The sequence below is a fragment of the Acinonyx jubatus genome, chromosome B2, assembly GCF_027475565.1.
Source record: "Acinonyx jubatus isolate Ajub_Pintada_27869175 chromosome B2, VMU_Ajub_asm_v1.0, whole genome shotgun sequence".
NCBI classification, from domain to species: Eukaryota; Metazoa; Chordata; class Mammalia; order Carnivora; family Felidae; genus Acinonyx; species Acinonyx jubatus.
This window is the reverse complement of record NC_069385.1, coordinates 114,415,611-114,438,860: the sequence shown is the minus strand read 5'-3', so window position 1 is coordinate 114,438,860 and position 23,250 is coordinate 114,415,611. Positions and strand designations below refer to the sequence as shown.

The window sequence follows — 23,250 nt, the reverse complement described above, 5'->3', positions numbered from 1 at the left end:
GCTTGATCTCACAAACTGCGAGATCATGACCTGAGCCGAAATCAAGAGTCAAATGCTTAATTGACTGAGCCACCTAGGCACCCCGGCATTTTAATATTAAAAAAAAATAATAACTTGGGGCGCCTGGGTGGCGCAGTCGGTTAAGCGTCCGACTTCAGCCAGGTCACGATCTCGCGGTCCGTGAGTTCGAGCCCCGTGTCAGGCTCTGGGCTGATGGCTCAGAGCCTGGAGCCTGTTTCCGATTCTGTGTCTCCCTCTCTCTCTGCCCCTCCCCCGTTCATGCTCTGTCTCTCTCTGTCCCAAAAAAAAAAAAAAAAAAAAAAAGTTGAAAAAAAAAATAATAACCTAGCTGAATATGTGGTGAACTTTCTGTAATTCTACCAACTCATTGCAAAAAGATGGCAATTTGGCCGGTATGTGGAAGGTACGGTCTTCTGAATCACTTTGGAAGCGCGACTGCTATTCTTTTCTGTAATGCACAGTTTTTACACCAGAAGCCACAGTATAAGCTCTTTGAGGGCAGGGATTTTGCTTTATTCACTGCTGTACCCTTAGTACCTAGAAGAGCACGCAGCGCGTACTAGGCACTTAGTAAACATTTATGGGTTGAAGGAATGAAATCATTGCATGCACTTAGACAGTGAGCTGTACTTTAGTGCTTCTTAGTTTGTACCTTGCTCTTCATAGGGGAGCATGTTTTCTGTGACAATTGTGTGGCATTCACATTAAGTAGAATGGATACTCTTTCCTGGTTTTACCAATAGCAGACTATCTGGTCTGTCGGTTGGTACAGCAGGTGCTACTTAACTAACAGTCTTCCCTGCCCCTGCCTCTTCCTTGCTCAAGAACCATAATTTTATTCAGCTCTTGAGCAGGTATCTGTATTAGTTTAAGCCTTTTATAATAATCTTTTGGTAATCACAGTGACTGGCCTGCAGTGGGCTTATGTCATTGGTTCTGGCCCATGAGATGTAAAAGTCTCCTGAGGGAGGGTACCTGGAAAGATGTTCCTGTTCCATCAGAGAGAGATCATTTTGTGAAGAGAGCCTCTTTTTGTCTCTACTCACCTTTCCTGCTTTTGAATGTGGTGGTGTGAAAACAGATGCTGAAAGCTGTAGCAGGTAACTTGTAAACTGAGGGAATGGGTAAGAGACCCTCAGACACCTGCCGAGTAGTGCCTTGTCATCATGGGTCTTTACAATTTAAGCATCAGAGGTTGAGGATTCTTTTTTTTTTTTTTAGTGTTTTTATTTATTTATTTATTTATTTATTTATTTATTAAAAAAATTTTTTTTTTCAACGTTTATTTATTTTTGGGACAGAGAGAGACAGAGCATGAACGGGAGAGGGGCAGAGAGAGAGGGAGACACAGAATCGGAAACAGGCTCCAGGCTCTGAGCCATCAGCCCAGAGCCTGACGCGGGGCTCGAACTCCTGGACCGCGAGATTGTGACCTGGCTGAAGTCGGACGCTTAACCGACTGCGCCACCCAGGCGCCCCGTGTTTTTATTTATTTTTGAGAGAGAGAGAGAGAGAGAGCGAGCACAAGCCAGGGAGAAGCAGAGAGAGAGGGAGACACAGAATCTGAAGCAGGCTCCAGACTCTGAGGTGTCAGCACAAAGCCGGACATGGGGCTCAAACTCACGAACTGCAAGATCATGACCTGAGCCTAAGTTGGAAGCCCAACCAACTGAGCCACCGAGGTGCTCCCAGTGGTTGAGGATTCTGTTCCTTGTAGCCAGTTCTGTTCACAGGTAGGATTTGTTGATTGGTAGATCCATTCCAGCGTATTTTATAATTGCCTTTGATGAATACATGGCTAACACAGAAATCACTCAGTCCACCCATGCATAAGGCAGTTGAGGGTACTGTCCTATTTTATGTTCATGTCAGAGTCACCACACCTTGTCTGCATCTGTTATCGAGTGCATTTTCCCTGGCTCTGTATTGAGGACAGGTCTTGAGGAACATTCCCATATCCCAAACTGCCAAGACAAATTTTATATACTTTTGTTTTCCCAGCTATTAGTTATATAAAACCACAAAAGTTTTCACTGATCATTCAGGAGAGTTGGAATCAACTTTATTTTCTTTTTTTTTATAGGTTTAATTTTTTCTTCGTGTATCTTACTTAAATATCATTCTCCTTTTATTTATTTTTAAAATTTTGTTTTAGAGAGAGTGAGAGCTAGGGGAGAGGGCAGAGGGAGAGAGAGAGAATATCCCAAGCAGGCTCCACGTTCAGCGTGGAGCCTGATGCAGGGCTCAATCCCACAGCCCTGGGATCATGACCTGAGCTGAAATCAAGAGTTGGACACTCAACCGACTGGGCCACCCAGGCGCCCCTGCAATCATACTTTCAATAGAAGTAATTACTTAGCTCTGCAGTTTGGGAGGAATGGAATTGTCACTGAATAAATTGCCGCCTCTTTTCATGCACTTGGTGGTTTGTTAGCACTCTGCAACATGGGACAACCTCTAGGTCTGCACTGGACCATTTTACAGTTCCAGATTGTTACTATAAAACATTTATCGCCCTTATTTTAGTACCTTTGTTGGGACATTTTTATTACTTTCTCCTCTGTGTGATTATCATTCCACTTCAGACTGCCATTAATTACCGGTGGTTAAGCCCCATCACAGCAGAAGCCTTTACACTGGGTCTTCAATCATCTAAACTGCATGAGCACAGTACATCGTTCCCTGTCTGTATATACTGACTTCAATTTGCCAAATTATTACCATTACTGATAATATTGCCAGCAATAATTTTTACAGCTCGGATGAAGCTAGCCTTACTGCAGAGTGGCCCCATTGTCCACTTGATGGTATGACAAGCCTCTAAATTTATTGTTTTCTGAATTGCACTAAAGTACGATCCTGCTTGCGCGTTACGAAGCTGGTTCACACGCAGCCACACTAGTTATCGGGATGATTGGATTTATTTGAATGTCACTGAATTCCCCGCTTGTTTCACACCCCTCACCAGTGTCAGACATTATTTTTCTGAGTAAATTTGTGTACTGTTTCTGTTAAGCGAGCAGCCATGTCAGTAAAACGGTGTAGCCTCAATCAGATTACAGAATGATTGATCTTTTGTTTCCTAACCAGTAGAACCTGTAGCCACTCTTGTTCAAAACATCCTTTGGGGCTCGTGTCAGCATTCAACAAGTTACCATTCACCAAACAACTGATTTCTCTCAAATGTGCCACTTAATTACGTTTTCAGGAGTTTTAGGGTCGTGTGCCCTCCTTGAATCTCTTTTTCTTCACCACTTTCTAGCTCCATGATCTTGGGCAAATTACTTAACCTCTCTGAGTCTCCTCATCCGTGAAATAGAAGTAATAAGACTCAGGTCAGAGTTACTGGGAGAATTAAGAGGTCTCTGTGAAAGTGCTGTTGAAGCTATAATTTGGCATTAAGTCGTAAGGAGGCGCGATGGAGGTGTCTGTGACAGGCCAGTTTGGTTGTAAGTCTGACACAGATCAGTTTGAATAACCTTGGCTGAACTTCAAGCCACACTGTGGTTGTTAGGATATCTCAGGTTGGCTATCAATTAGTTGGGGCCATGTTAAAATGAGGCAGCCTATAAACCAGAGGTACCCCCAGCTGGGATAACCTGGATTGGTTTTTTCACTGGGCCTCCTGATGTCAAAAGAGAAGAGCGGTGTGTCTCCTCCAGGGGCCATATTCCTGAATTCAGCCTCTTCCCATTCCGGCTACCGTCGCACACAGCCCGTTCCGTGTAGACAGGAGACCATTGGCACAAGGCTAGAGAGTTATGGCTGTCAGCTGTGCACACGTGGGGGCACTACGGCTGTGGTGGTATGTGCTCCGTTTGCCTGGCAACTCCTCTTCCTGGGCTGCAGATCTTACTAGACCTCCTTTTCTAGGTAGATGAGTTAAAGAGTGTATGCAGGCCGTCAGGTCAGGTAGACCTAGATTTGAGCCCAGACTTTGCTGCCTGCTCATGACCTCAGTAAGCCTCAGTTTCCTGATCTGCAAATAGGAATAATAATAATAATAATAATACCTCAAAAAGTAATAGTACCTTATAGCCTTATGAATGAGCATTGATCAGAAAATGGGTATATATAAATATTAGCACAGAACCTGGCACCTAGTAAATAGCCAATACATTCACACTTTAACGTATGTATAAATTTATATTCTCTCCTTTGGAGAGAACAAAATGAGTAAACATGGAAATGCTTCAACTTTAAATCATCCCACCGTTGTTGCTGGTCTGTAGATTTTCTTGTTTCCTCTCAGTGGCAACCCAGGAACCTTTTCACTCTGACCTGCCTCTTTCATTCTGTAACTGGTTCTCACCAACCCTCAGTCCTCACACTCCTACCCCTCCTGGTGGTACCAGCCCCTTCCTCCATGAAGGCCTCTTTCCAGAAGACGGAGCTGACTTTTTTTGACTGGTTGGTTGCGTTCTGGGTTTTGTGGAATAGGCATCTCTAAAATAATTTCCAGTGGCCTCAAGATGGTCTGCTTTGAGTCTCTTGTCTTCCTGTCACAGGGAATGACAGCCTTTCCTCCTTTCTTTGTTCTTCAGTGTGTTGTGATATGTCCTTCCAGTTTCTATTTGCAGAAGTCTTCACCTGAGTAATTCCAATTCTTAATCTCAACAGTTGACTTATATTGAATCTTCATCTCCTTCAAAAAATGTAATGAAATACCTGAATGCTTAAAAAGATGTAAAGAAAAATATAACAAATCCTCATGTACCCACCACTCGGCTGATTTACCTCCTTTGTTTGTACGGATGTGTTAGAGCCTGAGTCTTAGCATGTCCCATCTCTTGGTGCAATGTTTCCATCCAGTGCAGGGTGTATGTGTGCTTCACCCAGTGTTAAACTATCAGCATCCAGTCACTTCTTTGGCCTGAGTTAAAATTTAGCTTCTTGGGGCGCCTGGATGGCTCAGTCGGTTGAGCGTCCGACTTCAGCTCGGGTCACGCTCTCACAGTCTGTGAGTTCGAGCCCCGCGTCGGGCTCTGTGCTGACAGCTCAGAGCCCGGGGCCTGTTTCAGATTCTGTGTCTGCCTCTCTCTCTGACCCTCCCCCGTTCATGCTCTGTCTCTCTCTGTCTCAAAAATAAATAAATGTTAAAAAAAATTTTTTTTTAAATAAAAAAAAATAAAAAAAAATTTAGCTTCTTGATTTGATGGCTTATTTTAAAAATCTTAAAAATATCAAGAGAGTATTTAAGAGGGGCGCCTGGCTGACTTAGTTGGTAGAGCATGTGACTCTTGATTACTGGGTCGTGAGTTCAAGCCCCATGTTGGGTGTGGAGCCTACTTTAAAAAAAAAAAGAAAAAGAGAGAGAGAGTATTTAGGAAACATCAACCAGAAAAACACAGTGGTTAATCTTGGTATCCAAGGTACTCCATATCAATCAGTTGGGTTCATTGTGTGCAATCTTGAGGTACACATAGCCTCCAAAGAGGAAAACGACAGTAACCACGAACTTGTATGCAGTATTTTATTGGTGGCAGAGCTTTCTTACACATCTGCCTATTTGTTCTTGACAGTGGACCCTCTGAGGGTCCCTTTCTACATCCCCCTTTACAAAAGAGAAACAGTCATAGTGATGGGTCCAGAACCTGCAGCCTCAGCAGGTCCACAGACGAGTACTTTGCCTCTTCTGGCTCGTGGATGGATTTTTGACAGCAGATATTCACAATGTGTTGTCCCAGTTTTATTTTCTTTGATTTGAGCTCTTGCTCGTTTCTGATCATTTGTTTAGTAAGTTTATAAGTACTCTTACTTTGGGGATTGATGAAAGCCAACAACCTTATCCACTGGTTAATGATATGCTCGCTGTAGAAGACACAAATAATTCAGAGACCTATAGAAATGAAATGAAATATCCCCTATAATTCCACAGCCTAGCGATAAGCACTGTTAACATTTTGATGTATTTTCTTTCTGGTCTTTTCTATGCATATACTTTTTTTTTTAATATAGAGATTATAAAAATATATTTTTTTGGCTCCAGTTTTCACTTTATTGAGATCGTTTTCTAGTGTTACTTAATAGCCTGTGAGATGTGATTTTCAGTGGCATTATAACATTTCATCTGGTGGCTGAACAAATTTCATCATTCCAATTTCTAGATGTTTATGCTCTTTTCAGTTTTTAACCAAAATAACACCATGATAAACTGTCTTAGATCCTTTGACCCTCTGGTTATTTTGTTAGGGTCAGAAATTATAAACCATTTTCGGGCTTATGGTATGTATGTTGCCAGATTGTTTTCCAGAAGGCTGTACAACATACACCCTCACCTGCACCATTAGATGGCGGTCCCACTGCACCCTTGGCAACACTGAAGAGAATGTTGTTTAGATCTTTGCTAACTTGGCGGGTAGAAAATGGTATTTTGTTTCTATCACATTTGAACTGCTGCATCTTGTAATCTAGTTTTCTCCCTTGTATTTTGTGTGATGTCTTCTCTTCCTTTACTCTGTGTAAGACCAGCTTTGAAAACAATGCCTGAGTTAAAATCTTACTCCTTTTCTGATGCTAATGGTAAGGACATATCGATGAGCTGAGCCGTATGAGCTCCCAGACTGTATTTATCAGTGTTAATAACAATTATCTTTTAGGATAAGCATTGCACTCATCGAGGGAGACGAGATGGGTTGTTAGACCACCCACCTCTACCCAAAGGGAAGAAACAGCTCCTGGAAATGGGGAAATTCAGCTCTTCTGGCAGAACCTTGTTTCCCCTCTAGTATCACTGTGCTTTGCTGGAGGAAACAGGGAGGCAATTAGTGATGTCTTTTTTTTTTTTTAAACATAATACTTAATTTTATTTTTTTAATTTACATCCAAATTAGTTAGCATATAGTGCAACAATGATTTCAGGAGTAGATTCCTTAATGCCCCTTACCCATTTAGCCCATCCCCCCTCCCACAACCCCTCCAGTAACCCTCTGTTTGTTCTCCATATTTATGAGTCTCTTATGCTTTGCCCCCTCCCTTTTAAAAAAATTTTTTTTAACGCTTATTTATTTTTGAGACAGAGAGAGACAGAGCATGAACAGGGGAGGGGCAGAGAGAGAGGGAGACACAGAATCTGAAACAGGCTCCAGGCTCTGAGCTGTCAGCACAGAGCCTGACGCGGGCTCGAACTCACGGACCGTGAGATCATGACCTGAGCCGAAGTTGGACGCTTAACCGACCAAGCCATCCAGGCGCCCCCCCCCCCACCCTGTTTTTATATTATTTTTCTTTCCCTTCCCTTATGTTCATTTGTTTTGTCTCTTAAAGTCCTTATATGGGTGAAGTCATATCATATTTGTCTTTCTCTGACTGATTTCACTTAGCATCATACCCTTCAGTTCCATCCACGTAGTTGCAAATGGCAAGATTTCATTCTTTTTGATTGCTGAGGATTACTCCCTAGTATATATATACCACTCTTTCTTTATCCATTCATCCATCGCTGGACATTTGGGCTCTTTCCATACTTTGGCTATTGTTGATAGTGCTGCTATAAACATGGGGGTGCATGTGCCCTTTGAAACAGCACACCTGTATCTCTTGGATAAATACCTAGTAGTGCAATTGCTGGGTCATAGGGTAGTTCTATTTTTAGTTTTTCGAGGAACCTCCATACTGTTCTCTAGAGTGGCTGCACCAGCTTGCATTCCCAAGTGATGTCTTTACTCCAGTGCATTCAGGCTCCAGGTGTAAATGTACACAAGGTTTGGGATTTGAGGGATGTTAGACAAGACTGAGTTAGAAATGTCCCAACCACATGGTCCCCAGGATCCAGAATAAGGGCCCACAGATGTTAAAGGGGAGACCTAAAGAGGAAAAGGTCAGGAAAGTAGGAATGATTCGCATGACTCCTAGGACTAAGCTCTCTTTCCTCAGTGAGTCAATCTAGTTTTCCCAAACTGTCGTCATGTACCATCTTCACGTTTTTTTGCCAAAGTCTGTTCTGTTATTTTACTGAATGCATTTTTAAAAAATAACGTCTTAAAAAACCTCAGTTAGATTTGTGTGTGTGTGTGTGTGTGTGTGTGTATTTAAGATTTTATTTTTAAGTAATTGCTACACCCAATGTGGGGCTCAAACTCACAACCCTGAGGTCAAGATTCACATGCTCTACCGACTGATCCAGCCAGGCGACCCACATTGATATATATATATATATATATTTTTTCTTAATATGAAATTTATTGTCAAATTGGTTTCCATACAACACCCAGTGCTCATCCCAACAGGTGCCCTCTTCAATACCCATCACCCACCCTCCCCTCCCTCCCTCCCCCCCATCAACCCTCATATTGTTCTCAGTTTTTAAGAGTCTCTTATGGTTTGGCTCCCTCCCTCTCTAACCATTTTTTTTCCTTCCTCTCCCCCATGGTCTTCTGTTAAGTTTCTCAGGATCCACATAAGAGTGAAAACATATGGTATCTGTCTCTCTCTGTATGACTTATTTCTCTTAGCATAGCACTCTCCAGTTCCATCCACGTTGCTACAAAAGGCCATATTTCATTCTTTCTCATTGCCACATAGTATTCCATTGTGTATATAAACCACAATTTCTTTATCCATTCATCAGATGATGGACATTTAGCCTCTTTCCATAATTCCACATTGATATTTTATGTTTTTTTTAATTTTTTTTAATGTTTATTTATTTTTGAGAGGGAGAGAGAGACAGAGCATGAGTGGGGGAGGGGCAGAGAGAGAGAGGAAGACATAGAATCCGACGCAGGCTCCAGGCTCTGAGCCGGCAGCACAGAGCCCGACGCGGGGCTCGAACCCACGAACCGTGAGATCATGACCTGAGCTGAAGTCGGACACTTAACCGACTGAGCTACCCAGGCTCCCCACATTGATATTTTAAAGTAAACCTCATCACTTCTGTAAATTAGAAGTGGAAAGCTAATTATCATTTGCCAAAAATAGAAGAAGTAACCTTAAAAGTAAACATAGTGAAAAAAACAAAACTCTCTTATTAAGAAAATTCTAAACCAGCTGATGTTGCTTGCAAACATGTTGATCTGAGGCTGTCCTCTCTTTGTTAAAAAATAGTCTTAAAGACAGAGTAGCACCATACTGAGACTGTCTCCTTTAGGCTAGCTGAAGGACTTTAACAGAATGAAAAAGGAACATCTCATTCATTCTGGAACTTGATGTTTCATGCTACATATGGACTGCCTAAAATTATCTCTGGTTCTGCCAGGAGTTCATGTCCTACTCTAAGGAATAGTTTAGGTTATGTTACCGTAGCAGATTAACTCTAGAATCTCAGTGGATTGTCACAACAAAGGTTCATTTATTCCTTTCTCATGCTACGTGTCCAGAATGGAGTTGAGTGGGAGTGGAGAGCAGGCTCTACCCTACGCAGTCACTCTGCTTCCCAGGTGAGGGAGGCCCCTGGCCAGTTACCACAGTAGAAGAAAGCTTATAGAGAGAGAACTCATCCCTGTGCTTGTCTGCTTTGGCTTTGGAGTGATTTCCTCACTTCTCTCTTCAGCTTATTGGCCAGAACTAGTCTTCTAGCCTTGTCTGAATACGGGGCGGGGGTGGGGGGGCTGGGAAGTATAGGGGAGCACATGGGATATTTGGTGAGCATTTTTGTCTCTGCTCCATCAGTCTCTGCAGTATAGTGCTGGTCTAGATGCCTCTAGATGAGGAATGGATACAGCTGTTTTTATTTGTAGAAGGTAAAGATTATATATCAACTAGTTTGTCATACTGTTCATATTAAGCCAGTGAAGGTGGTCAGAAGTGTCAGATCATTCCCTGGTAACGATGTCTCCTTTCTTAAAGCTTCATCAAAGAACGGTCAAAAGTCAACACAGTTCCTTTGAAGAATAAGAAGGCCTCCAGTTTCCATGAGTTTGCCCGGAATACCAGTGATGCTTGGGACATTGGCGATGATGAGGAAGAGGACTTTTCCTCCCCTTCTTTCCAAACTCTGAACTCAAAAGTTGCTCTGGCGACCGCAGCCCAAGTCCTAGAAAACCACAGCAAGCTGAGGGTGAAACCAGAACGCTCCCAGTCAACAACATCCGATGTTCCTGCCAGCTACAAGGTCATAAAGTCCAGCAGTGACGCTCAGCTGTCCAGAAATTCCAGTAAGTCCATCCTGCTCCCTTCCACAGCCTCACCCTTTTCAGCAGAGTGCACCTCAAATGAACAGTTTTTCTCTAGGGCATTACTCAGATCTTCCATTGAATGGTAAATGTGAAAGCTCAAGCCTGAGCCCAATGGGTCATAGACTCTGCTTGTTCCGCCCCCACACCTTGATGGCTACTTGGGGCTTCACTTGCTGACACCCCATTTTTGCCTGCCGTTTTGTTCTTCCTTTCCCTGTGATGGGGTCTAGAACTTTTGCTCTTTGGTTGCTTCACATTTCTTTGGGCCTGGTCAGGTTTAAGATTATTGACTCATGTATGTAAAGTTGTTAGTGGCTGAATTTCACAAACGTGTGGCACTGTTGTTTGGCCTGTTCGGCCCTGGGGAGCAGTCACTAGTAAGGTTGTTCCTTTCCTGTTCCTAAGGAATGGAGCAACATGTGCCTGGAGGCTCTGTGTCACAGCCTCAGGTTGAGGGCGGCGTGGGAGGAGACACGCCTTCTGTTTCTTTTTGGGAAACTGGCTTCTGCAAGTGGTTGAGGTAATGGTGGTTTTATCAGATGTTTGGGGTCTCTCAGTGTACCCTCTTAACTATCCATTGCTGTATGTAATTTTGCTCTAGAGGGTTTTATGGAAGCCAGTTATTCTGAGTCAGAGAGGGAAGTGTCATTAGTCCAGTGAAAGTTAGAATGGCTGACTGGTAAAGGGCGAAGGGAAGTGGAAGAATGTCAGAGCCTGGCGTGTGTCCCGACTCGTGCTCTAAGAGAACAACTTCTGCAGTTTCAGAATAAGCACGTGGTCATGAACTTAGGCTGTGAGGCTGTTAAAATGCCACAGTCACTTTCCATCGCCGATCGGGCTCCAGGTTCCACCTTCAGTGCCGTGCCCACGTGGGTGTTCGGTGTTGATTGACTGGCCGTAGCTATAGGCTGTTGGAAGTGTCTGTGTGCTGTGATTGAGGGTCTTAAAGGATCTCAAGTGTGAGGAAGCACCCCCCTCCCCGCCCCCATCCCTAGTAAAGGTGCAGCCCTCATACAGCCAGGACCGTCCAGAACATTCCCTTTATGAGGTCCCCTCCTGTGAACATCATGTGTTAATCTGTGATATCAGAGGTGCACATCACTCTCAGGCCGCCAGTGTGTGGTCTGTGTTTCCTAGGCCCCATGTTACACTAGGCATCCCAGCCAAATACCCTGTGACTGTTGCTTCTGTAAACCTTCTAGTTGTGCATGTTGTTGAGTGCTCATCTTTTTTTTTTTTTTCCAAGAGAGGATTTCTTTATTTTTTATTTAAAAAAAAATTTTTTTTAAGTTCATTTATTTTTGAGAGAGAGACAGAGCATGAACAGGGGAGGGGCAGAGAGAGAGGGAGACACAGAATCCAAAGCAGGCTCCAGGCTCTGAGCTGTCAGCACAGAGCCCAACGCGGGGCTTGAACTCACAAACCACGAGATCATGACCTGAGCCGACATTGGACACTTAACCAACTGAGCCACCCAGGCGCCCTGTCTTTCTTTATTTTTTGAAAAATGTTTATTTATTTTGAGAGAGAGAGAGAGAGAGAGAGAGAGAGAGAGCATGCATGCATGCAAGCAGGGGAGGGGCAGAGAGAGAGGGAGAGAGAATCCCAAGCAGACTCCATGCTGTTAACACAGAGCCTGACATGAGGCTTGATCTCACAAACTGTGAGATCATGACCCGAACCAAATGCTTAACCCGCTGAGCCACCCAGGAACCCCTCATCATTTAATTCTTGTTGTGAGTCCTGCCTTTTTTTTTAATTTTATTTTTTATTTTTAAAAATTTACATCCAAATTAGTTAGCATATAGTGAAACAATAATTTCAGGAGTAGATTCCTTAATGCCCCTTACCCATTTAGCCCATTTTTTTTTTTTTTAATGTTTATTTTTGAGAGAAGAGAGAACATGAGCGGGGAAGGGGCAGAGACAGTGGGATAAGATCTGAAGCAGGATCCGTGCTGACAGCACAGAGCCAGATGTGGGGCTTGAACACATGAATTTCGAGATCATGACCTGAGCCGAAGTCAGATGCTTAATTGACTGAGCCACTCAGGTTCCTTGTGACTCCTGCTTTTTAAGGCCCAGATAGATAAAAGAACATGAAATAGTTATGGAAGGACAGTCAGAATTTAAAACTGACTTTACTTTGGGGTAGTAAAATAAATAAGGATTTTGGAATCAGACAGACCTAAGGTGGCATCTCAGGTCTCACTAGCAAATCACTTTTAACCTCTCTGAGCTGTGGTTTCTTCATCTGTAAAGTAATAATTCCTACCATATGTTGCAAGAATCAAATGAGAGATCCTATGTAAATGTGACCAGCATGATGCCTTATACATAGTAGGAGCTCAGGAAATGTCAGTCCTATACTGCTCGTTTCTCCTTCCTATCATCTGGGTTAGAAATGTCAAGAACCAGCCATGTGGTTCTGCTGGGGTCTGTGTTCTTGTTATTTCAGTCATATCCCAGCAGAATTAAAAGCTGGCTCACCTTGGTGGGAAATGTAGGAGCACAGAGGAACCCAAAACAGGGTTGCCTGGGGCCAGAGCCTCTCACCTGCTGTGCAGGGCACATTGATGGGCCAAGAACAGCTTCGGGTTGTGCCGTGGATATTGATCCTCTCAGCCCTTGGGCCAGCTGCATGGGGCCTGGGGCTTCAGGCAAGCAGCCACCTGTTTTTATTACATGTGCCCTACTTACATGCCTAACCGACTGAGCCACTCAGGTTCCCTGTGACTCCTGCTTTTTAAGGCCCAGATAGATAGAGAATATGAAACAGTTATGAAAGGACAGTCAGAATTTAACTCACTGCTTACGTGCTCTGTGATGTGGAAAGGGAAGGCAAACACTACCTTAGACCGTGTTGCCCCCACATTCAATATTAGGCATGAAGACACATCCCAGGTTGGGGTAGAAAGAAAACATTTGATTTCCATCCAGAGTTGCCAAAAAAGTTGTCACAGTTGCTATGGCCTCTGGAGTCTGTTAGCACATAAGATGCCTTGGGAGCCTGTGATAAAAATGCAGCCCTTCCCCCGGGCAGACGGTTTCCGTCCCCTGGCTGCCCTCAGCGGGCACCTTGGGGCAGCGCGCCAGCTGCTCGGACCCGATTCTGGCGGAGGGGCCAGTACTGAACAGCCAGCTCAGGGTCCCTCCACGTCCATGCTCTACATTGCCGCCTGTTCTCTTTCTCTTTCATTATCACAGGTGACACATGCCTGAGGAATCCACTCCACAAACAGCAGTCACTCCCTCTCCGACCCATCATCCCCCTGGTTGCCCGCATCTCGGACCAGAATGCTTCCGGGGCGCCCCCGATGACTGTCCGGGAGAAAACCCGCCTAGAAAAATTCCGTCAGCTTCTCTCCAGCCACAACACTGACTTAGGTGAGTCCCCATGAGCCCCGGGCAAGGTAGGACCTCTTGGTGACTGGAATTCTCAGAGACCTGGAAGCTATTGCTCTTTATTCTTCCTTCTTTTACTTTTCCAGCATCTCCTGATCTGGTGCCCATTGCAGTGACATGCAGGTATTAAGTCAGAAGTATGTTACTAGAAATTAGGGACCAAATTAGGTGGGACTGGATTCTGCGGCCCGTAGACCATAGTGTAGCTGTTCTGGCTTTGGTCTCCTCTGCCTCGAGGCAACTCTGACTCAAATCCACACCCACGGGTCTCTCTTTGCCCCCCTGAGTCTGATCTCCGAGCTGACTGCATCACTACTGCAGAGCCGTGTCTTCGCCACTTTGCTGCTCAGGGCTGTTGTCTGGGGCTTTCTCCCCGTGCTTGTCGGTAGCCGCTGCTGCTGCTGGTGGTGGTGGTCTTTCTTGAATGGTGGGAGGAATCAGGCAGTGCTGGCTCAGGGTTGTCTTAGGGCATTTGTGGGAAGGGCTAATCCAATCAAGCCGTTGTCCGTTTGCAGATGAACTGAGGAAGTGTAGCTGGCCGGGGGTTCCCAGGGAGGTTCGACCCATAACCTGGAGACTCCTGTCGGTGAGTTCTGCCCGCTGTGTAGAGAAGCGTGAGCCTCACACAGCCCTTCTTACCTGCTGAGGTTAGTGTGGGCACATTCGTCTTACTGCATAGACTCCTCCAGTCCCACTGGGTGTGGCAGATCTGTGGGACTGTCATCTTATTTCTGCGCCTAAATAAACACATCCCTGCGAGTTATTCACGCACGTATAGAAGAGCACAGCTTTTCCCTGTTGGTGTATCCCCCCTTGCTCAACGCCAGGGAGAAAGAGCGTAGTGAGGTAGGGATCTCAGCACTTGTTTGGACAGGCTCCCACACTCCCCAGACTTCACTCTTTCCTCAGTAGGAATAACCAGAGTGGTGGGAAGCGACTCTGGCACTGTGAGGAGGTGAGACATGGGCCTCCCCCAGGAGCCTGCACCAGTCCCGCTCTCCCTGAGGGCAGAGCACTGTGCCAGCCTCTGTGATAGGGACGCTCGGACTTCCTGAGCCTGTCACGTTCGTTCATTCATTCATTCATCTAGCAAGGAATTATTGAGGGCCTGCTGTCTGCCAGGCATGGTGCCAGCAGCTGCGGGGATACACGACAATGAATGAAGCCTGGTCCCTGCTCTGCAGGCCCTGCCTGGGGAATGTATTACATAAATGTCTGCGAGAGGAAGTGACTCTTTCCTCGGTGTTCCCCAGGAGTCCCGATCCTGCAGCCATGTAATCACTGCCTCCGCCACTTCTAATAAGTTTGAATGCCAATAAGTGTAGATTTGGTCGTGGTTTCGGGAACGGGAGCCGCACGAATTGGGAGTGGGCTCTAGACCAGGAGGGAGAAGGAAAGTTGGCCTGAAGCTTTGGCTAGGCGGGAGGCTGCTGCCAGAAGTTCCGTGTCTGCACGTCGTGGCTGCCCGTGTCACAGATTCCATTCAGCTTTCTAAGCTGGCAGTTCTGAATATTAGCGTGGAGAAGAATGTGTGACTGGCACAGACTTCCAAGGCACACCCCTGGGATGTGCCGTAGAGGTGGCCGTAGGGCTGGGATTCCCGGAAGTATCGCCTTGCACACACGCAGCCCTCCAGAGGCCCCCACTCAGGTCCAGTTCCCTCCCGCTGACCTAGATTCATTGCTCTGCTGAGCCAGCTCCGGGGCGCTCACCAGCAGCACGCACTGCAACTACAGTGCAGGGCTGCGGGAGTGTGCACGTAACCCTGGGAAAGCTGGCCTGGCTTCGTCTGCCCACATGCGAGTCTCATTGAAGAAGGAGAGAGCAGACACTGGGCGGCCGGGCCCAAAAAGGGAGGATTCTCGTGCTCTTGGCAGCTGTCCTTCCGCCCCTTTGACGGTTGCCAAGCCAATCCTTAGGCTAAAGTGAAAATTAAGGACTCGTGCAACCAACGTGTGTCCCCATCTAACCGCGGTCCTGTCTGTAGGGCTATCTCCCAGCAAACACCGAGAGGAGGAAGTTGACCCTGCAGCGGAAGCGGGAGGAATATTTTGGCTTCATTGAGCAGTATTATGACTCTCGAAATGAGGAACATCACCAGGATACCTACCGACAGGTACAGTCATCACCTTTTGGGTTACGAATCCTAGTTGTCAGATGTCTCTCCTGGGAGAACTGTCATAGTGCAGGATTTCCGAGTCTTCAGGCTATGGTGTGCTGGTTAGGAATTAAATTTATTCCCAGAACTGCTTCCCCTGTTTCTAATGAGTAGCTCTGATTTTAGCCATTTTAAATAGAGTTTTTGTTGTTTTTTTTTTTTTTTTTTTTTTTTTTTTGCACTGATCAGTGGCATTGCTTCTCCACCTTCCACATGCATACAAGTCATCCAGGGTCTTGATAAAATCCCACCCAAGCGTTATGATAAGATGCAGATTCTGATTCAGTGGGTCTGGGTTGAGACCTTCACTTCTGACAGCCTCCCAGCCGGTGTCAACACTACTGGTCCCAGGCCGCAAGTAGTAAGGGTCCCGGGGCACAGAGTGAACGAGAAGCTCACTCAGGAGTGGTCCAGTCCCTCTAGACTGTGTGACATTAGTGTGTCCACCTGGCAGCTAGTGCCGTTTCAGCACCCATGTCTGCCCGTGTGTCTGCAGGAGCAGTAGTTACCAGCAGGCTCGGCAGGCAGTGTTCCATCACCCTCACCGTGGTCCCCACCGCCTGCCAAAAGAGGAGGGGAGGAAGAAGAGGGGCGAGGGGAAAAGCCCAGGTTGCTGGCAGCTGTCTTCAGGAAGCCTCAAGAGCCAAAGTAGCTTCTGCTGCTGTCGCCGCCACGGTCCTCGGGATCGATCGTTAAGGCTCGGAGAAATCCTGAAGCTGAAACCAGCTGTCGTGACCTCTTTGGTAACAGACGTGAGGACTTGGCAGTGACAGTTACTGAATGCCGGCTCCCTCTGGTTCTCAAGCCAGTCACATGTCTGCCACTTTCAGAGCTCTCTCCGCTCTTGGGAGCTATTGATGAGTAAGACTCTGAAAGAGGGACGCACATTTTGATCATTTCTGTTGAGTAAGCACCAGCCCAGAGTGAAACAGACTCCAGGGCGATTCTCTTAGGCCGTGGGTTCTTTAGGTCGTGAAGCCCATTGCTGTTCGACATAAGTGGTTTCCTCAGTTTCAGTAAGCTATTGCTGTCATGGAAACGTATTCCAGATGAACAGGCGGGCTTAATTAGACTCTTCTGGTATGTCCGTCAGTTCTTTCTGAAGATACTGTGCTGTCACTCTTACCCCCTTGATTCGCAGATCTTAAGAAAATAACTTCTCAAAAGAACAAACTGGCATTTGTGTTTTTAGACATGACTTCTCTTTTTCAGATTCACATCGACATTCCAAGGACAAATCCTCTCATTCCATTGTTCCAGCAGCCGCTTGTACAGGAGGTAAGGGAAGTACTTAACATTCTCGGCCCTTCTCTGCTCCATACCTCCACAGCACCTGTTCTGCATGTATGTGTCCTAGACCTCCCTCCGGCCGTGGGCAGGTGTGTGGCTAATCATGAGGGTACCTTCTGTTCGGATACGGAGCTGTGGTCCCTGCAGAGCTCTTTCTTGTGCATTCTCATTTGTTCTCCTCGACAAATCTATGGGCCAGGTCACACTCTGAGAAGTTAAGGGACTTATCTGGGGCTTTAAAGCCACACTGTAACAGGATGAAGGCTAGAACTCATACCTCAGAATTCCTAGTCCTGTGTTTGCTCTACTTTATCAAGCTGGGCTAATGATGGTTTTTTTTATTGTGGTAAGTGTGTGTAACACGAAATGTCCCATTTTAACCCTTTTTAAGTGCACAGTTCAGCGGCATCAAGTACATTCACACTGTGGTATGACCACCACCTGTCTTTATGACTTTTTTCGTCTGCCCAAACTGAAACTTTGTATCCATTAAATAATAATTCTGGGGGCGCCTGGTGGCTCAGTCAGTTGAGCGTCTGACTCTTGGTTTCAGCTCAGATCGTGATTCCAGGGTCATGGGATCAAGCCCCACGTTGGGCTCCATGCTGACATCAGGGAGCCTGTTGGGGATTTTCTCTCTCCTTCTGTCTCTGCCCCTCCCCTCCTCTCTCAAAATGAATAAACATTAAAAAAGTAATAATAATTCTCCATCCCCAACAACCCACCATCCTACTTTCTGTCTCTATGAGTTTGAATATTTCAGGTACTTCAAACAAGTAAGACCATATATTGTCGGTCCTTGCGTTACTGGCTTATTTCACTTGGCATGATAATATCTTCAGGGTTCATCTATGTTGTAACGTGTGTCAGAATTTCCTTCCTCTTAAAACTGAATAATATTCGTTATATGTGTGTAACACAAATTGTCCGTCTACTCTATCCTCTGTGGACAGTTGGATTGCTTCCACTTTGGGTATTATGTCTGTTTGAGTCCCTGTTTTTAAATCCTTCTGAGAATATACCCAGAAGTTGAAGTAGTCATGATATTGTGAAACCTGACAAGTGCACGAAACGCATAGAAGGTCTCAGTGGGACTGTTATCTTTTGACCCAAGCAGTAATTATAACCTCCTTGAGACTAGGGATTTCCTTAGCAGCTTCACGGTAGCTAGGACGCCGGGTGTAAGTCCTCTCTGAATCCTGTTTTCAGTTTTCCTCGGAATAGAGAGGGATGGTGGTAAAAATGCTCAAAATAATTTCTATTTGACTTTAGATTATATTCATAATTCTATTTAAATGCAGATCTCCACTGGTGGGATCCCTCATGACTTACCAGTAGCATTAAGAAGATTTGAAGGGGGTGGTGACAGCATTATTTTAACTCTAAGATTCAGCTCAAAGGAAGCGGAAGATCCATTGAGGGTCCCTTTGTGCCTCCCATTGTTTCCCACGGCTCAGCCCTGCTTATGCTTTAACTTGGAGATGTTCAGATACTTCTCTTTTACCTGTGCGTGCTTACTGTAAACTTGGAGACAGGGAACGCAGTTTGTTTAACATGCTTCTAGTAGTAGAATCTGAATACAAAGAAGGGAACTCAAACTACATTCTTTCCATTTTGTCTTGAATCATCTTTGCTTCTAGCTGGCTATAGTCCTCTCACAGAGTATTACTTAAAATGCCGACCAAGGAGCAGAGAACTAAGCAACACAGAATACTGAAAGGCTTGCTTTGCATATCTGAAAGGTAACTTGAGAATTGACTACAGTAAGGCAGAATTACCCAAGTACAAGAGGTGCAAGAAAAATCTTCAGGGATTATCCCTTCCACTCTTCTCCACAAGGCAAGATTATCCCAGGTTGTTTTCTGTCATGAAGGTTCCACGGTCTCCCCTGGTAACCAGGCCTGGTGCCAGGCCATGTCTGTGGCATCTTCACTTGTACAGTGTGTGAGCACCTGCATTGTCCCATCCTTACCAAGCAGGGATTGTCACAGGTCTCCTGATTGTGAGCTGCTGGCCTCCATGCCCTTGGCCACTGTTGAAACCAGTCAGCGAGGATCTGTGTTTTCACGAGGAGCTGACAGTGTGGAGCAGAAGCCCTGGGATTCTCTCTCTCTTTCTGTCTCTGCTCCTCCCCTCCTCTCTCAGAACTAACAGAGACGTCCAGACAGACACAGGCCACAGGAGGCAGGCAGGAGCCCCTTGCGATCTTCCTGAACATGGTGGGTCTAGCCTGAGCTTGGGCTTGTGTTTCAAGGGAGGGAGGAGAGAATGTAAGAGGGCCCCCGTTAAAGTGTTGGGCCTAACCCACGTGAGGATGTCACACCCTTCCCTCAGCCCCAGAGAGCAAGTGGGCAAGTCTAGTGGAGGCAGAGAGGCCAGCTTGCTTCCTGGTAGGGCTTGTTCTCACTGCCTGTAAGGGCAAGAGTGTTGACAATGGGCGTGTGTCTCATTTCCCTCTGCAGCTGGAAGGCAGACTCAACACGGGGGCTGGGACACATCCTTTATTGTGTCTCTAGATTCTCTACTCCTCTCCTGCGCTAGCTTACCAACTCCAAAGCCATAAAAGCATTTTCTTCCCGTTGTTCTCCCTGGGGGGCTTTCTTCCTTGCACCTGACCTCTAAGAAGGCCTCTTCAGTCTGCCCCCAGAGCCCGTGTGTGTGCGGTGGAGGCCCTCTCATCTCCCGTGCCCCCTACACGTGGTCACCATCAGCTCTGCCGTCCCTCTGGTGTGGCTCACAGAGACACGAGGCAGCCCAGTCAAAGCCAGTGTAAGGAATGTGTCGGACTGGTAGTTTTGGCCACCAGGATGAAGCCCAGGGATGAATAGTATCAGAGAAGATGGGGGGATAGCTGAGAGCCTAATGAAGGCAGAGGGAGTGTAGCTGAATGGGGCAGGGCCAGACTCTGAAAAGGGACCCTAAAAAATCTTTTCCTTCTCCCCAGTCTAGGTCTCTGGTCTCTTGTGGCTAATATACTTAACCCCGGTGGCTTCCCCATGGAGGCCCAGGCTGATTTCTCTGTTCTCAAATTCCCAGCTGTAGGATTTGGTTTATTTGCTTTCCTTTCCCCAGCAAATGTCTGGGTTGCATCCTGATACACACAATGACTTCCTGTGTTGACAGTTCTCAGTCAGGCTGGGCTAGGAGTAAGTCTAGGTATAAGTTTTCCTCCGTCTCAGCGGGGAGAAAGGGGAGCGTGGTGGGGAAGGCGTTTCTACTCCACATCCTATGATGATAAAAAAAGGTGTGAAAAAGGTATCAGAACTTAGATGTTTTACCATCTTGCTTCTGGAAATCAAGAAATCGTTGTCTACAAATGAGAGTGGGGTGGCCTGGGTCAGGGACATCGATAAACAGACCTTTTCCTAAGCCCTTTGTGTCCCTGCCCTTCCCATTTTCCTCATTTTATTTTATTTTTTAACATCCATTTATTTTAGAGAGAGCGCGCGTGTGCACAAGTGGGGGAGGGGCAGAGAGAGAGGGAGACACAGAACCCGTAGCAGGCTTTAGGCTCTGAGCTGTCAGCACAGAGCCCGACATGGGACTCGAACCCCCAAACCGTGAGATCATGACCTGGGCTGAAATCAGATGCTTAACTGACTGAGCCCCCCAGGCACCCCCCCGTTTTCCCCATTTTATATCACAGTGGCTGGATACTGGAAAGAGAAACAAAGGCAAGAACTGTCTATCTACCCCTGCTTAAAAACAACCAGCATCTTAGAAACTTTCTGCATTTATAAACTTCCTTTGTCCCAGAGTAGCTTTAGAATTTTCCTAAAAATTTGGCAGCATCCCTGGGGCAAATTGTGACATAGGTAAATGGAGGGAGGGAGGGTATCCCTATGATTTAACAGTCCTGTCTTCTCTCTCCTTTTCCTAGATCTTCGAAAGAATTCTATTTATTTGGGCCATCCGACACCCTGCCAGTGGGTACGTCCAGGGAATTAATGACCTGGTCACTCCGTTCTTTGTCGTCTTCCTCTCAGAATATGTGGGTAAGAAGCATGAGTACCAAGCTGAACAAACTATTGCTCTTTCTTATCTGCGGTCTGTTTGTTTCTCCCAAGAGTGCAGCCAGTAGGCAAGTCTTGCTAAAAAAGAGGTAGTGGCCTCTGAATACACAGCTAAACCTGTCTGACAGCAGAAGCAGCCTGGAATTTATCTCTAGAGATGGCCACAGACGTCACCCAAAAAGGACCCACTTGGTCCCAGAATGACCAAATGGATACCTTTTTTGCTCTACCGTAAGCAGATGGTTTGATGCTTTATTTGAGGTCCTTTTAGGATTATTTTGAACTCGTCTCAGACACAGGCCCTCACCCGTGGAAGCTGGAGTTTTAGATTGTACACCAGGCCTCCACACTCCAGTTCACATGCTGTATGTTGGCAGCATGAAACAAAATCAGAATCGAGCGCACGTTGGAGGTCCTGGAACAGGCCAAGGAGAGCTCCAGGACCTTGATTTCTCCCCTCCTCCTGCTCCTCTAATCCCACTGGGTTCTTGTCACTTTGGATAGGGTGATTGGATACCGTGGTGGCAGTTAGGTTTTCTTACAGCTCCAGCCTCCTCCTCTGGCCAGGCCTGAATTGGGCAGAGTCTTTAAAGGGGTTGAGGATCCTCCCCTTCTCCTTTTGATTTCTTTATCCGCTTGTGCTTAGAGACTCGCAAGAAAACCCATGTGTCATGTGTGTTCGCTCAGGCAGTTAAGGAGAAGCTCATGTGGAAATCAGAATGTTGGAGGGGGTCTCAGAACATCATCCATCTATCCTCTCATGTCACCAATGGGTTGTGAGATGCCCTGTCTCCTTGTTGGTGGCAGAGCAAAGACTAGAAGCCTTTCTGTAGGCGCTGGAGGTGGTGGGTTATTGCGGGTGTTGGAGGAAGCCGGTGTGGGAGAGGAAGAGGGTAATGAGAAGTAGACCAGAGTGGAGCCCCTTGGAGGGTAAGGGCATGAAACTATCTCACTCGATCCATCCCATTCATTGTTTTCTCATAGGGCTCAATGGATGGTGTTTTGGTCTTTTATGAGGCAGTTTCCGAAAAGTAAGACGACTAAATGACACCATCTCCCATTCCCTTTATTGGCAGCAAGCTGGGCAGGACTGGGAGGAAGGTCTCTCTTGCCCACTCTATCAGGCGGTCCTAAGCAAAAGAAAGATTTGTTAAAATGTAGCTACGAAAAGCAGATAGGTAATGCTTTTGCTAGAGGACTTTTCATTTTCCCTTTCACATTAATGGGTCAGCTTTCGGAGGCAGCTTAATTCTGTGTGTTTAACTTTATTAAGAGCAGTGCAGCTGATCTGTTGGGATTTGGGGGTTGCTTCCTTGCAATAGTACTCTTCTAAAACACTGTTAAAGGATGAGCCTAGGAAGGTAGTAATCCGTTCACTAATCTACATTTGAAGTGTAAATGCTGGCATGGAATCTCGGTAACAGTATCATGCCAGTTACAAATAACCCTCAGCAGCTGCAGTCTCTAATTGGATATTTAATTATCTCGTTAGCTGCCATTTATATTGTATGCCAGATTTTCCTTTCCTTTCTGTAGGCACAGCTCTGTTGGTCCCACCAAGCACTGTGCCTTTCTTTGATAGATATGCCAGCATTCTGATCTTGGTATTGGCAGCCGCATCTGCTGACCCACGGCGTTTATGCAGTAAAGCGTGGGCTTCTCCACCCTTCCTTGGAGGCAGTCTTGGCAAGGCCATGCCCAGTTTTACTGCTGCAACAGACTTCAGAAAGGTCTTGGTACCTCCTCCTAGACTGAGGAAGGTGGGGCCCATTCTTTTTTTTTTTTTTTTTTTTTTTTTATGGAAACTTTTGTTAGGTTAAGTTTCAAACAGATGTAAAAGTAGAAAAAATAATGCCATAAATCTCCATATAGCTCTCACCCAGCTTTCCCAGCCAGGCTTGTTTTATCTATCCCTCTATCCGTTCTCTTCATCCTTTCCTCTTTGTGAATTATTGGGAAGCAATTAGACATCATATCATTTCATCCATAGATATTTCTATGTGTAGCTCTAGAGGATAGTGATTAAAGAAACTCACAGCCATCATGCAGTTATTACATCTAAAAAGTTGTAATAGCTCCGTAGTATAATCTCATATATAATCAACATACACGTTTTTCTGATTCTTGTAAATATATTTAATAGTTTGTTTGAATCGGGGTACAGATTGGGTCCACACATTCTAATTGGTTGATGTGTCTCTTAAATCTCTCTTATTCCATCTGTTCCCATCCCTCTTTTTTCCCTTAGG

The 23,250-nt window shown here is 45.8% G+C and overlaps 1 protein-coding gene across 2 annotated transcripts in view; it reads left to right on the top strand.

Moving 5' to 3' along the window:
• Window positions 1–23,250, top strand: part of TBC1D22B (TBC1 domain family member 22B) — a 79,708-nt gene that overhangs the window by 18,105 nt on the left and 38,353 nt on the right. For both annotated transcript variants that reach the window (XM_015069796.3, XM_053222868.1), the window contains exons 3-8: window positions 9,808–10,115; window positions 13,343–13,522; window positions 14,056–14,126; window positions 15,528–15,656; window positions 16,911–16,976; window positions 20,869–20,983. In XM_015069796.3, coding sequence (XP_014925282.1) covers window positions 9,808–10,115; window positions 13,343–13,522; window positions 14,056–14,126; window positions 15,528–15,656; window positions 16,911–16,976; window positions 20,869–20,983 — 869 coding nt within the window. The remainder of the gene's footprint in view (window positions 1–9,807; window positions 10,116–13,342; window positions 13,523–14,055; window positions 14,127–15,527; window positions 15,657–16,910; window positions 16,977–20,868; window positions 20,984–23,250) is intronic.